The 14,368-nt window shown below is 39.7% G+C and overlaps 3 protein-coding genes across 3 annotated transcripts; all 3 read left to right on the top strand.

The window, feature by feature from the left end:
• The first annotated feature begins 238 nt into the window (after positions 1–238).
• On the top strand, positions 239–5,539 carry epdr1 (ependymin related 1). The gene is made up of 3 exons (XM_037788115.1): positions 239–587; positions 3,988–4,196; positions 4,430–5,539. The coding sequence occupies exons 1-3, from the start codon at positions 349–351 to the stop codon at positions 4,621–4,623; spliced, it is 642 nt and encodes a 213-aa protein (XP_037644043.1). The 5' UTR covers positions 239–348; the 3' UTR covers positions 4,624–5,539.
• Positions 5,540–5,761: 222 nt separating this feature from the next.
• LOC119498972 (tripartite motif-containing protein 16-like) lies at positions 5,762–8,683 on the top strand. Its single transcript, XM_037788109.1, has 2 exons — positions 5,762–8,194; positions 8,259–8,683. Exon 1 carries the CDS (start codon positions 6,458–6,460, stop codon positions 8,123–8,125), a length of 1,668 nt encoding a protein of 555 aa, XP_037644037.1. The 5' UTR covers positions 5,762–6,457; the 3' UTR covers positions 8,126–8,194; positions 8,259–8,683.
• A 1,505-nt stretch (positions 8,684–10,188) lies between these two features.
• Positions 10,189–12,249, top strand: LOC119498974 (E3 ubiquitin/ISG15 ligase TRIM25-like). The gene is made up of 2 exons (XM_037788111.1): positions 10,189–10,501; positions 10,607–12,249. The coding sequence occupies exons 1-2, from the start codon at positions 10,193–10,195 to the stop codon at positions 11,744–11,746; spliced, it is 1,449 nt and encodes a 482-aa protein (XP_037644039.1). The 5' UTR covers positions 10,189–10,192; the 3' UTR covers positions 11,747–12,249.
• The last annotated feature ends 2,119 nt before the right edge of the window (positions 12,250–14,368 follow it).

Genomic DNA, 14,368 nt, shown 5'->3' with positions numbered 1-14,368 from the left:
TATTTTATTATCATTATAATAACAATAATAATAATTATTATTATTATTATCATTATAATAACAATTATCATTATTATCATTATTATTATTATTATTATTATCATTATCATTATCATTATCATTATCATTATTATTATTATTATTATTATTTACAGACTGTTTATTTAAGACACTTGCGCTACATTAACATTATATATAATTTCAGAAAGGTTCATACCAGCTTTTATTTTTGAAAACCCAACCGGAAGGTGTTTTTTGTCCACCTGTCTGCAGCAGCTTCAACAACATCAACAACACTAACACCAGAACCATCTAACGGGACTAACTCTAGCTGTTCCAGACGACGCAATGCACCGACTGTTGCTGGTGTTCGTGGCCGCTGCCGGAGCGTCTGTCCTCGGTCTCCCCGGCCGACTGGAGGCCTCCCCGGCGGCCGCGCCCTGCCTCGCCCCGCTGCAGTGGGAGGGCAGCTGGGTGATGTTCGACAGCAGCACCGGGAGGAACCGCCGAGCAGCGGTCTCCTACGACGGCCTGAAGCAGAGGCTCCGAGTCCTGCAGCAGAACAAGAAACACACACCGTGTCAGAAGTAAGATCCACCTGTCATTAACTCATATAATATATATACTGAGCTGGGAGCATATATATATATATATATTTAGATATATATATATATCTGTCCAATTGCACACATTTAATATGTAATGTAAAAATGTGTGAAATAGATTTAAATCTAATGCTAAATAATTGCTTTTTTGTTGTTGTTTTTTGTTTGCTAATTTGTTTAGTTTTTTCTAAATCTACTCTTTCTTTTTGTCATTATTATTATTGTTATTTCTATGCACACATTTAATATGTAATGTAAAAGTGGGTGAAATAGATTTAAATCTAATGCTAAATAATTGCTTTAATAATCTGATAATTTACCTGTTATTTTCCTGCAGTGACATATCATTTTACACATTATTTTGTTTTTCATTGGAAATATCACAATATTGTAGTGTTGTGACACTGTGAAAATATTTGGAAAATAACCCTAAAATAATATAATAATAATAATAATAATAATAATAACCCTGTAAACCCTCACTGTAAATACTTTAGATTATGTTAACTAAAATACTTACAATACAAAAATATATATATAACGCATAATAATATCAATAAGAAGACTTTTATAAACAGTCAAAAAGGGCTTTATTAATGACTTATGTGTGATTTATCTGCTTTATAGAGCAGTTATAATCCATTAATAATAATAACAATTTATGGGTTGACAGAAGTTAGATCCATCCGTCCTTAACTAGTATAATATAGTCTGAGCTGGGATCATATGTGGCCTATTGCACACATTTAATATGTAATGTAAAAGTAGGTGAAATAGATTTAAATCTAATATAAATAATTGAAAATAAATAATAGAAAAAATAAATAATAATAATAAATAATAGATCTAATGCTAAATTATTGCTTTAATAATCTGATAATTTACCTGTTATTTTCCTGCAGTGACATATATATTTACACATTATTTTTCATTGGAAATATCACAATATTGTAGTGTTGTGACACTGTGAAAATATTTAGAAAATAACCCTTCTAAACCCTAACTAAAATTAACTGATTAAAGTTAACTAAAATACTTAGAATACAAAAATATATATGTAATGCATAATAATATCAATAAAAAGAAGATAGACATAACAATACCTTTTACAAAGAGTTAATATTAGGGCTTTATTAATGATTTATGTGTAATTTATCTGCTTTATAGAGCAGTTATGAACCATTAATAATAACAATTTATGGGTTGCCAGGTTGTGAAACATCCCTTGGGCTGGTGTTCATCTTGTCTGATAGGTCATAATGGTGTTATTAGTATTACTAAATGCTTAATAAGTTGTTCATAAATTGATGTTTGTTCCAGATCCAGAAAGTGAGTAGTCAAGGTTTTGTTTTGTTTTTTACAACCTGGCAACCCTAAACCCATTTGTATTGACTGTGTATAGAATGATCTGTAAAGCTTTATTTAGAAAAGGTACAAAGTTATATCACTAGCAATAATAATAATAACACAAAATACATTTAAATAAACACATATACACATAAAAAAATACACAATTATTTCTAATAAATAATAATACATTTCCAGATTATCTGCAGCCTTTTCCAGAAGGTTTACAAGTGTTTTTCACAACCTGGCAACCCAAAAGTTTTAGGCTTACCTACTAATTGATGCATTTTCCCTTGAGTTCAATCCTTTAACAGCTCGTTGTAGCCCTGCTGTATGAGACTGCCTTTTTAAAGTTTGTATTATTTACTGTAGCAGTGATGCAAGAATAAACCAACACTGAGTCTCTGCCAGGACTGAAGTCTGCATTGAGAAATGTTCTCTGGCCGGTAAACAAGGACAAAGTCAGCTAATCGACTTTGGTTTGTTTAGCTTGCTTACTTAAGCTCTGCCACATGTTTCACAGAATTACAGTACACTGCCAAATGTATATGGACAACCCTGTCCTCAGCCCCGTCGTTCCAGTGAAGGGAAGTCTTAATGCTACAACATTATATATATATATATATATATTTTACAGTATTCTTCCAACTCTGCTTGTTCTGCTTTTATCTTGAGGTGAAATTCATATTTCTACATGAAAACGTTTCTTAGCTGAGACCAACTTTATTAGTTCCTACATGCAATCAACACTTGGTGATATATTTAAATTAAAATCCTGCAGAAAAAAGTAAATTGCTTCAATTTGCTCCGCATGTGGTAAATAATATATTGTTCACAGGTATTTTCTTTTTTTTACTTTTTATTTATTGACTCAATTAAACCATACATGTACTTTGTTCTCCAAGATCAACAAAATCATTGCATCGTACTATATCAATGATTATTACACAGCTTTGTTGAATACTCGACTCTGATTGGTCAATCACAGCGTTCTACGGTCTGTTATTTTTTTATAACAGACCAGTGCTATGTATAGCAGACCGTTGCTATGTATAACAGGCCGTTGCTATGTATAACAGACCGTTGCTATGTATAACAGACTGCGTTCCCGTTGCTATGTATAACAGCCTGCGTTCCCGTTGCTATGTATAGCAGACCGTTGCTATGTATAACAGGCCGTTGCTATGTATAACAGACCGTTGCTATGTATAACAGACTGCGTTCCCGTTGCTATGTATAACAGACCGTTATTTTTGTGTTTTCTTCAGTAAGTAGCCGTGTAATAAGCGTGATAATGTACAGCTAGCGGGTCATTGTTGTGAAATAAACCCCTTCAGGGCGATGCTAGACGTGAACTACATCTCCCTGTCATGGTTTATTTCGCTGTACATTATCCCTTACATAAGACAAAGAACATGCCGTAGCATCATGTTTAAATCCAAAAGCAATATTTTTATGCAAAAGGGGGGAAAAATTCAAGAGAAAAAAAAGAGGAGAAAGAAATAAGAATAAACAAATTAAAATAAAAGCAAAGAGAAACAGTCATAATAATAATAATAATAATAATAATAATAATAATGGTAACTAAATAAGTGAGTGGAAAATAATTTGAAATTCATTAAAATGATAATAATCATGACATCATCATAATAGTTCCCCTTATTCCGCTTAATAATAAAAAATAAAAAATACTTCTCGATGGGCCAAATAAGAAAACAGCAAAAAATCACATGGTCACAGTGTTCATTCTATTCTCTCCATCTATTATTGTCTATGTGTCTCTTTGGTTCTTTGGTTCACAGGTATTCAATAGATTTTAGGATGTTAATCTTATCGATTGTATCCCACAAATGTGGGAGAAGAGACATAAAATGAGGTTTTAAAAAAGAATCAACAAAAATAGAGATTTTCTCACTGAGGCCTGAGTTCATGGTCAAGGTCTTGGATGGTGTTGAGGTCGTTCTGCTGCCCCCAAGTGGCTAAAAAAAATGCAGCTTCTCACTTCCCCTCCCTCGTTCTCTCTGTCCGGCTCTAGGTTCTTTGAGTACATCTACTTGTACCAGAGCATGGTGATGTTCCAGATCGACCAGAAGACGAAGGACTGCTCAAAGGTCGCTCTGACGGACGCCTGGGATCCCTTCGACATCCCAGACAACTCCACCTTCGAGGACCAGTACTTCATCGGAGGCCCCGGGGACAACGTGGAGGCTCTGGAGTGGTCGGACAGGAAGCCGGCGCGCCAACGTAAGTTACACAAATGTGGTTTGTTTTTATCATTACGGCTGTCGCTGGTGCAGAGGCATTATGTCAGAGAAGCCAGTATTTCAATTCAGCATGTTTCCTTAATCTGTAATGACACGTAATGCTCATTTTATGATTTATTACAGTAAATATATTACATATTGGTCCTTTTAAAGAGCAGCTGTCGGTGGAATAAGTTCCTCTTTGAGCTGCTACGTCTGCTTGTCTTCCACCAGATGAGACCTGGGTGGGCGTTTACACCCTGAAGGACTGCTACCCAGTGCAGGAGACCTACACCTGGAACAGCAGCGTCACCACCTCCACCCGCTTCTTCAACCTCCAGCTGGGCATCAGCGACCCCGACGTCTTCACCCCGCCCAGCACCTGTCAATCAGCTCGGCCTGAGAGGATGGCCGAGTCCGTCTGCTGAGGCCTCGCCGCGCCCTAACCTTTGACCTTAGGCACTTAATGGGCATTCTGAGTCTGAAATCACTCCCTTGTTCACTCATCCTCTGCTTCCTGTATAACAGACACAAAACAGTTCAGTCATGGTGAGCAGTAAACTGAGATTTCAGGCACTTAATCATCTTTATTTTGTCACTTACAGGTGTAATGTAACTTTTGCATCCATAAAATCTGGCATATTGCATTTTGGGATTGTTTCATTTGAACTGGAAAGTCAGAATTTCTGAGTTCCCAGTCGGAAATTTCAACTGGAGCGCCCCCCGACTTCAGTAGCATTTCCAACTGGGAAAGTCAGAAGAACCTTGCGTAATGCATTGGGAGTGATTTCGGACGCGGTCTTCGTCTTGTGTTTTTATAGAATTGTTTGTTAACTTGCTGCTAATTTGTTAAAACTGTTACCCGGACCAATGAGCACTTTATAGCTGCAACCTAACAAACTAGCTCATTGGGATCCATAAACGGTTAGCTTCACGACTTGAATCTTTCACAACCTTAATTAGTTTATTGCATTAGTTTATTAAACTGCTACACTATTTACATCACACAAATACTGTAAGAAGGACTGTATCTTAATGCTACTGCCTATATATGTGACGCTGCATTCACTCAAATGGGAATAAACATCAGGAAGACTTCATGTCCAAAAGCAACAAGATGTTCAGACTACTTTGATGCCAACTCATCGTGTTTGATGGAGAGTTTATGTTCCAGAGTAGTTTTCTGACTATAGACTCTCACCCAGTGAGTGACACAAGTTTTATTAATATTTTACTGTCATTTTAATTTAATATGTTTCTTCTCAGCAATCTTTTTTATTTGACTGGTTCTGGTCTGACCAGACAGGCTGCACTGAATTAAAGATGCCAGTGTTTCAATCTCCATTTAAATGTCTCTTTACTGATTTTGTTTGAAGCTGCCAAAGGCTCGGTGAGGTTGTGACATGTCATCCTGCAGTGAACATCGCAGCTTAAAATAACAATTATTTTAAAGCAAACTGTGTATTTTATGACAGTTTAGTTTGATAGCTCCACTAACCTACCGTCACACAGCTGTTTTAATCAGTAAAAGAAAATCAAACTGAATTTGAGGATGAGTCAGAGAAATATGGAGCCGTCACCAAGAAGTATTTTAAAACTAAAAACCGAAATGTTTTCAAATGTGGAGCAGGTTTTAACTGAGGCTTTGTTGTAAATTAGGAAACAGAGGCTATGTTCCAAATTGCACCCTTTTTACTTTTAGTACATACTGCTGCTGTCCTTACAAAGTACGCACTGTTGTATGCAGTATTGTGACTTACTATTTGGCCTTGACCTTTGACCCTCTTGCTCATATATCTGCTGCACAGAGGATTGTGGGTCAGAACAGCCAGAAAAGCATGTTTACTTGCATTCTGCAAAATGCGACCAGATGTAGTAGGACATTCTGTTATTTGTTGGCATACCGCATTTGACATACTATGTATTGGGACATAGGAAATATTTTTCTGTCATACTAAATAGTATGGTAGTATGGGTATTGGAACACACAGAGTTAAAATTCACAAGCTCCTCTTCCTGGAATGACTCATAGCTTTATAACCCCTCCCTCCTCTTCCTGCTCTCAAACACAGACAGCTCCACTCGGTCCGCTTATTTCTTTGTTCCCTCCCCTTCAGATTTACAGTTTGAAAGAGGGTGTAACAAAGATGGTGAGAGCTGACAGGCTCCATTCACTGCACAAACATGTTGTTTAGATCAGACTTCAAACTAGATTCATTTCTCAGGAAGTTAAACTCAGACAGTCGTTGCTACTGAGGTGAAATGGCGCAGAAAGGAGTTCAGCTGGACCGAGACTCATTCTCTTGTTCGATCTGTCTGGATCTACTGAAGGATCCGGTGGCTACTTCCTGTGGACACAGCTACTGCATGAACTGTATTAAAGGCTTCTGGGATGGAGAGGATGAGAAGAAGATCTACAGCTGCCCTCAGTGTAGGCAGACCTTCACACCGAGGCCTGTCCTGATGAAAAACACCATGTTAGCAGTTTTAGTGGAGGAACTGAAGAAGACTGGACTCCAAGCTGCTCCTGCTGATCACTGCTATGCTGGACCTGAAGATGTGACCTGTGATGTCTGCACTGGGAGGAAACTGAAAGCCTTCAAATCCTGTCTGGTGTGTCTGGCCTCTTACTGTGAGAAACACCTCCAGCTTCATTATGACTCAGTTCCATTAAAGAAACACAAGCTGGTGGAGCCCTCCAAGAAGCTCCAGGAGAACATCTGCTCTCGTCACGATGAGGTGATGAAAATGTTCTGTCGTACTGATCAGCAGTGTATCTGTTATCTCTGCTCTGTGGATGAACATAAAGGCCACGACACCGTCTCAGCTGCAGCAGAAAGGACCGAGAGGCAGAGAGAGCTGGAGGTGAGTCGACTCAACATCCAGCAGAGGATCCAGGACAGAGAGAAAGATGTAAAGCTGCTCCAACAGGAGGTGGAGGCTGTCAATCGCTCTGCTGATAAAGCAGTGGAGGACAGTGAGAAGATCTTCACCGAGCTGATCCGTCTCATGGAGAAAAGAAGCTGTGATGTGAAGCAGCAGGTCAGATCCCAGCAGGAAAGTGAAGTGAGTCGAGTCAAAGAGCTTCAGGAGAAGCTGGAGCAGGAGATCACTGAGCTGAAGAGGAGAGACGTTGAGTTGAAGCTGCTGTCACACACAGAGGATCACAACCAGTTTCTACTCAGCTACTCCTCACTGTCACCGCTCAGCGAGTCTACATCCAGCATCAATATCCGTCCTCGGCGCTACTTTGAGGACGTGACGGCGGCTTTGACAGAAGTCAGAGATAAACTACAGGACGTTCTGAGAGAGAAATGGACAAACATCTCACAGACAGTCACTGAAGTGGATGTTTTACTGTCACAACCAGAGCCCAAGACCAGAGCTGGATTCTTACAATATTCACGTGAAATCACACTGGATCCAAACACAGCATACACACAGCTGTTATTATCTGAGGGGAACAGAAAAGCAACATTTACGATGCAACAACAGTCTTATTCTAGTCACCCAGACAGATTCACTGATTGTCATCAGGTCCTGAGTAGAGAGAGTCTGACTGAACGTTGTTACTGGGAGGTGGAGTGGAGGGAGAGAGCAGTTGATGTAGCAGTCGCATACAAGAGTATCAGGAGAGCAGGAAGCTGCGATGAATGTTGGTTTGGATGGAATGACATATCTTGGGCATTAAGATGTGACAACAACAATTATAATTTTTTGTACAACAAAGTCGAATCTCCCATCTCAGGTCCTCGGTCCTCCAGAGTAGGAGTGTACCTGGATCACATTGCAGGTATTCTGTCCTTCTACAGCGTCTCTGAAACCATGACTCTCCTCCACAGAGTCCAGACCACATTCACTGAGCCTCTCTATGCTGGACTTTGTCTTTATTATGATGGAGACACTGCTGAGTTCTATAAACTGAAATAGACAGAAGTCATTTAAGGGTTAAATTCTGTGTTTTAACTCTTAAACTCATTTTGTCTCCATGTTTGTTGCTGAGAGCTGATTAAGTCATTTCTTCACTGCTCAGAGATCAGCTGTCAATCAAACATTATGGTGGTACTTTGACATCTTCTCATGAGTTGTTCTGTAAATGTGTGAGTGTCTTCAGGTGGCGCTCCTTCCTGTGTCTGTTTCACTGCTCATGATGATCTTTGTTCACCTGAACTGATAATTCTCTACATGAATATATTAACTTCTCGGTGCTCTAAAAGATATTTTAGGGAAAAAAACTATATTACATTGACTTTTATTTGTTTGACAGACCTATGAGCTTTATAAAACTGTAATCATCATGATCATAATAAATGAGATCCTTCATTATTCTCGTTCACATCGCTGAGATTCTGCTCAAACAAACTGATTGTGTTGATGAAGTGAATCTGAACATGAGATCATTGAATGAGAGTCATTTAATAGACTTTACTGATGGGATGTGTGAACAAACTAAAGGATTTACATGATGAATAAACAAACATGAACAAAGTATTTTCCTCTTTGTCTTCATTCCAGGGTATCATAGAAAGCTGATGGAGAAAATAGTAAACTAATATGAGAGTGTACACAAAAATTACACTACAAATTCCAAGACACTTTATTTTTAAAGGGACTGTTAGTAACTTCTTACACGTATAAATCGCCCGGGTCGGTGTCCCATGCACGCTCGCATATGCGCGCTCGCGTGTGACTACGCTGTTCAGACTCAGACTCCAACACAAACTACACGGAAGCACCAAAACCGCAAAGTTATATCTAGTGAAGCCCGTCTTGCAAAACAGTGTTGGACGCGGTCGGAGGATGTGTGTATGCTGTTCTTGAACAGCCTGTTAACGTTCCTCTCCAGGATGGAGAGAGTCGTCGGTGTTCAGGACTGTCCCATTGTCTTTTAAAACGACAGTAGAACTCATTCAGGTCTTTGGCCATGCAGACGTCGTTAGTGGAGTGGGGATGGGGGGGGGAGCTTTAGGTTTGCATTCGGTATCTATCTGAGACCCTTTCAGACAGAAGCAGGGTTGTTTACTGACAACTGCTGTTGGAGTTTCTCAGAGTACAGTCATTGAGTTTTCTTTCACTGCCTTGATAAACCTGTATTTGAACTCTTTAAACGTGTCCATGTCCCCACTCCTGACAAACTCCTGATAAACTCATCAGTTTTGATGTGTGTAACCGGTGGGCTTCTGCGTTGTGTTGGTTAGTTAGTAAAGACGCCGTGACACCGGGATCTCCTTATAGTTGGTCTCTGTTTATTCTCTGATAAACACTCAGGGAAACAGAACCTCCATGTCAAATCTACTGCCCACTCCAGCTGTGACACACACGAATACAGTATACACAACGGACGTCAGCTTAACTCGCCGTAACGTTAAGCTAGCAGCATTTACTCTTAAAACAACTACTCCTAAATGCCAGTTCATTGAAATCCATATTGTGTCGGGATAGACGTTATAACATCGTAAGAAAAAAAAATATGAACAAAAGAGTAGGATAATTAATGGGATAGATAAGGATAATAAATCAGCCAAAAGTAATGACAGCCACTCTCCCACAGCATAGTTGTACAAAAGGGGAGAGGGGTTTATAGTAAAGACCACAGAAGAAGAAATGAAGGAGGAGGGGCTCTGAACTTCACATATTCTGGAGTTTGAAGCTTCTCCCAGTCAAAATAAACTGTAACCAGATCAATTTTGTGTAATTATAAAAAACAGAGAACAAGATAGATAGCAGCAACAACAACCGAACGTGTGTTGAGGAAGTGAATCAGCTGATGGAGACATCACAGGCTGAAACAAAAACAGTAATTTTGAAACAGCCAATGGGGAAGCTCCATCTCCACCGACCAATGGTATGACTCCATCATTCACACAGGACCCGCCCCCGCTCTGCTGCGGTCCAATCAAAACCCTCCTCCTGCTGGACAGCATGATAACTCCTCCCTCTTCTTCCTGCTCTAAAGCACAGCCTGCTCCACTCTGACAGCACAGTTTCTGTTTGGATATGGCGCTGCAAGGAGTTCAGCTGGACCGAGAGTTATTCTCTTGTTCAATCTGTCTGGATCTACTGAAGGATCCGGTGACTACTTCCTGTGGACACAGCTACTGCATGAACTGTATAAAAAGCTTCTGGGATGGAGAGGATAAGAAGAAGATCTACAGCTGCCCTCAGTGTAGGCAGACCTTCAAACGGAGGCCTGTCCTGCTGAAAAACACCATGTTAGCAGATTTAGTGGAGGAACTGAAGAAGACTGGACTCCAAGCTGCTCCTGCTGATCACTGCTATGCTGGACCTGAAGATGTGGCCTGTGATGTCTGCACTGGGAGGAAACTGAAAGCCTTCAAGTCCTGTCTGGTGTGTCTGGCCTTTTACTGTGAGAAACACCTCCAGCCTCATTATGACTCAGCTCCGTTCAAGAAACACAAGCTGGTGGAGCCCTCCAAGAAGCTCCAGGAGAAAGAAGAAAGGACTGAGAGGCAGAGAGAGCTGGAGGTGAGTCGACTCAACATCCAGCAGAGGATCCAGGACAGAGAGAAAGATGTGAAGCTGCTCCAACAGGAGGTGGAGGCTGTCAATCGCTCTGCTGATAAAGCAGTGGTGGACAGTAGGAAGATCTTCACCGAGCTGATCCGTCTCATGGAGAAAAGAAGCTGTGATGTGAAGCAGCAGGTCAGATCCCAGCAAAAAAGTGAAGTGAGTCGAGTCAAAGAGTTTCAGGAGAAGCTGGAGGAGGAGATCACTGAGCTGAAGAGGAGAGACGCTGAGCTGAAGCTGCTGTCACACACAGAGGATCACAACCAGTTTCTACTCAGATACTCCTCACTGTCACCGCTCAGTGAATCTACACACTCTTCCAGCATCAATATCCATTCTCGACGCTACTTTGAAGACGTGACGGTGGCTGTGTCAGAAGTCAGAGATAAACTGCAGGACGTTCTGAGAAAGAAATGGACAAACGTCTCACAGACAGTGACTGAAGTGGATGTTTTACTGTCACAACCAGAGCCCAAGACCAGAGCTGAATTCTTACAATATTCACGTGAAATCAAACTGGATCCAAACACAGCAAACACAGAGCTATTATTATCTGAGGGGAACAGAAAAGCAACATTCATGGGAGAAGAACAGTCTTATCCTAGTCACCCAGACAGATTCACTGATTGTAGTCAGGTCCTGAGTAGAGAGAGTCTGACTGGACGTTGCTACTGGGAGGTGGAGAAGAGAGGAGTTCATGTAGCAGTCGCATACAAGACTATTAGGAGAGCAGGGTTTTGGAATGAATGTTGGTTTGGACACAATAACAAGTCTTGGGCGTTAAGATGTGACCAAAACAGTTATAGATTTTTGTACAACAAAGTCACTACTCCCGTCTCAGGTCCTCTGTCCTCCAGAATAGGAGTGTACCTGGATCACAGTGCAGGTATTCTGTCCTTCTACAGCGTCTCTGAAACCATGACTCTCCTCCACAGAGTCCAGACCACATTCACTGAGCCTCTCTATGCTGGATTTTGGCTTACATATTATGGAACCACTGCTGAGTTGTGTAAACTGAAATAAACAGAAGTCATTTACGGGTTAAATTCTGTGTTTTAACTCTTAAACTAATTTTGTCTCCATGTTTGTTGCTGAGAGCTGATTGTTGTGTAATGTCTTCACTGCTCAGAGATCAGCTGTCAATCAAATATTATGGTGGTACTTTGACATCTTCTCATGAGTTGTTCTGTAAATGTGTGAGTGTCTTCAGGTGGCGCTACTTCCTGTGTCTGTTTCACTGCTCATGTTGATGTTTGTTTACCTGAACTGACTTTTTTTAGGTTGGTCCACTGCATGAGTCTTGAGAGAGAAAGCACCAGACCTTCCTTTACCGTATGTTGTTCTCACCACTTTGTCACTGTAGTTATCCTGATCATAATCAATAAGGAGATCCTTCAATATTCATTTTTACATCGCTGAGATTCTGCTCAAACCAACTGATTGTGTTAATGAAGTGAATCTGTACATGATTACTGATAGGATGTGTGAACAAGCTGAAGGTTTACATGATGAATAAACAAACAAGAACCAAGTATTTTCCTCCTTGTCTTCATTCCAGGGTATAATACAAAGCTGATGGAGAAAATGTAAAACTAATATGAGAGTATGCGCAAAAAACTACAAGGCACTTTCCTTTTAAACAATTAAAATGCCTTTATTGTAATGGCATAGTCATGTTAGACCTAAAAGCAAACTCCAACTTTCGGCATCAAGCCTTTATCAGAGAGTCAATATAATAAAATATGAGAGTATAACTGAGACAGCTTTCCTCCTGAAACATCACAAACTACAGTGTTCATGTTTAGAGCAGTCAGTCTCAGTCCTTAAAACTTCACCGGGAACTGTGCTGCGTTTTTAACCCCTGTGTTGCATAGATAGAAATACTTTCTGGGACGGCATCATTTAAAATTTAAGAAATTTGAAATTATTGCCTTTATTGATGGTTGTTTGGTTCATGATACTCGCTGACTGGAGGTTTTACTTGTGTTTGCCCTCCTTTATTTCAACTTAAAATCACCCATGTTTTACAAAAGTGCTTTTGGACTTCACGCTTCCACCTACTGAAGTTCAGGTCGACCACGGTGTGTTTGAAGATTTCATTTCAAATTAATACTTTATTATGAATCAATTCATTTACAACTATCAGTAAATCATTTCTAATTTTAAAGGTATGAAGAAACTAATACGTTTGAGTTTGTTGATTATTTGTGAAAAAATAAAAGGATAATATTAGTTAAATTGAAAAGTATGATTCATTAATTCATATTAATCAACAAATGAAATGCAGAAGTAGCTGATCTGGTTCATTCTGGATCAGAGTCTGCTGTTTGATGCTGAGCTGGTAGTGTAAAGTGGCTTCTCTTGAACAGCCTGTTAACGTTCCTCTCCAGGATGGAGAGAGTCGTCGTCGGTGTTCAGGACTGTCCCATTGTCTTTTAAAACGACAGTAGAACTCATTCAGGTCGAGGGCCATGCAGACGTCGTTAGTGGAGTGGGGGGGGGGCTTTAGGTTTGCATTTGGTATCTATCTGAGACCCTTTCAGACAGAAGCAGAGTCGTTTACTGACAACTGCTGTTGGACTTTCTCAGAGTACAGTCGTTTAGTTTCTCTCACTGCCTTGATAAACCTGTATTTTAACTCTTTAAACGTGTCCATGTCCCCACTCCTGACAAACTCCTGATAAACTCATCAGTTTTGATGTGTGTAACCGGTGGGCTTCTGCGTTGTGTTGGTTAGTTAGTAAAGACGCCGTGACACCGGGATCTCCTTATAGTTGGTCTCTGTTTATTCTCTGATAAACACACAGGGAAACAGAACCTCCACGTCAAGTGAATCTGATTATGAGATCATTGAACGAGTCATTTAATAGACTTTACTAATGGGATGTGTGAACAAACTGAAGGTTTACATGATGAATAAACAAACAAGAACCAAGTATTTTCCTCCTTGTCTTCATTCCAGGGTATAATACAAAGCTGATGGAGAAAATGTAAAACTAATATGAGAGTATGCGCAAAAAACTACAAAGCACTTTCCTTTTAAGCAATTAAAATGCCTTTATTGTAATGGCATAGTCATGTTAGACCTAAAAGCAAACTCCAACTTTCGGCATCAAGCCTTTATCAGAGAGTCAATATAATATAATATGAGAGTATAACTGAGACAGTTTTCCTCCTGAAACATCACAAACTACAGTGTTCATGTTTAGAGCAGTCAGTCTCAGTCCTTAAAACTTCACCGGGAACTGTGCTGCGTTTTTAACCCCTGTGTTGCATAGATAGAAATACTTTCTGGGACGGCATCATTTAAAATTTAAGAAATTTGAAATTATTGCCTTTATTGATGGTTGTTTGATTCATGATACTCGCTGACTGGAGGTTTTACTTGTGTTTGCCCTCCTTTATTTCAACTTAAAATCACCCATGTTTTACAAAAGTGCTTTTGGACTTCACGCTTCCACCTACTGAAGTTCAGGTTGACCACGGTGTGTTTGAAGATTTCATTTCAAGCTGATACTTTATTATGAACCGATTTATTTACAACTATCAGTAAATCTTTTCTAATTTTAAGGGTATGAAGAAACTAATAAGTTTGAGTGCTGTCTGTTGATTAGTTGTGAAAAAATAAAAGGATAATATTAGTTA

This window comes from Sebastes umbrosus, chromosome 12 (assembly GCF_015220745.1).
Source record: "Sebastes umbrosus isolate fSebUmb1 chromosome 12, fSebUmb1.pri, whole genome shotgun sequence".
In the NCBI taxonomy this organism is placed as follows: domain Eukaryota; kingdom Metazoa; phylum Chordata; class Actinopteri; order Perciformes; family Sebastidae; genus Sebastes; species Sebastes umbrosus.
The sequence above is the reverse complement of the archived record's forward strand: the minus strand, read 5'-3'. Positions and strand labels throughout refer to the sequence as shown.

Coding starts and splice junctions, on each gene's coding strand:
- LOC119498972 (XM_037788109.1), top strand. CDS start 6,458: ATGGCGCAGAAAGGAGTTCAGCTGGACCGAGACTCATTCTCTTGTTCG.
- epdr1 (XM_037788115.1), top strand. CDS start 349: ATGCACCGACTGTTGCTGGTGTTCGTGGCCGCTGCCGGAGCGTCTGTC. Junction 588..3,987: donor AAACACACACCGTGTCAGAA/GTAAGATCCACC, acceptor GTCCGGCTCTAG/GTTCTTTGAGTACATCTACT. Junction 4,197..4,429: donor CAGGAAGCCGGCGCGCCAAC/GTAAGTTACACA, acceptor GTCTTCCACCAG/ATGAGACCTGGGTGGGCGTT.
- LOC119498974 (XM_037788111.1), top strand. CDS start 10,193: ATGGCGCTGCAAGGAGTTCAGCTGGACCGAGAGTTATTCTCTTGTTCA. Junction 10,502..10,606: donor CTGAAGATGTGGCCTGTGAT/GTCTGCACTGGG, acceptor GCTCCGTTCAAG/AAACACAAGCTGGTGGAGCC.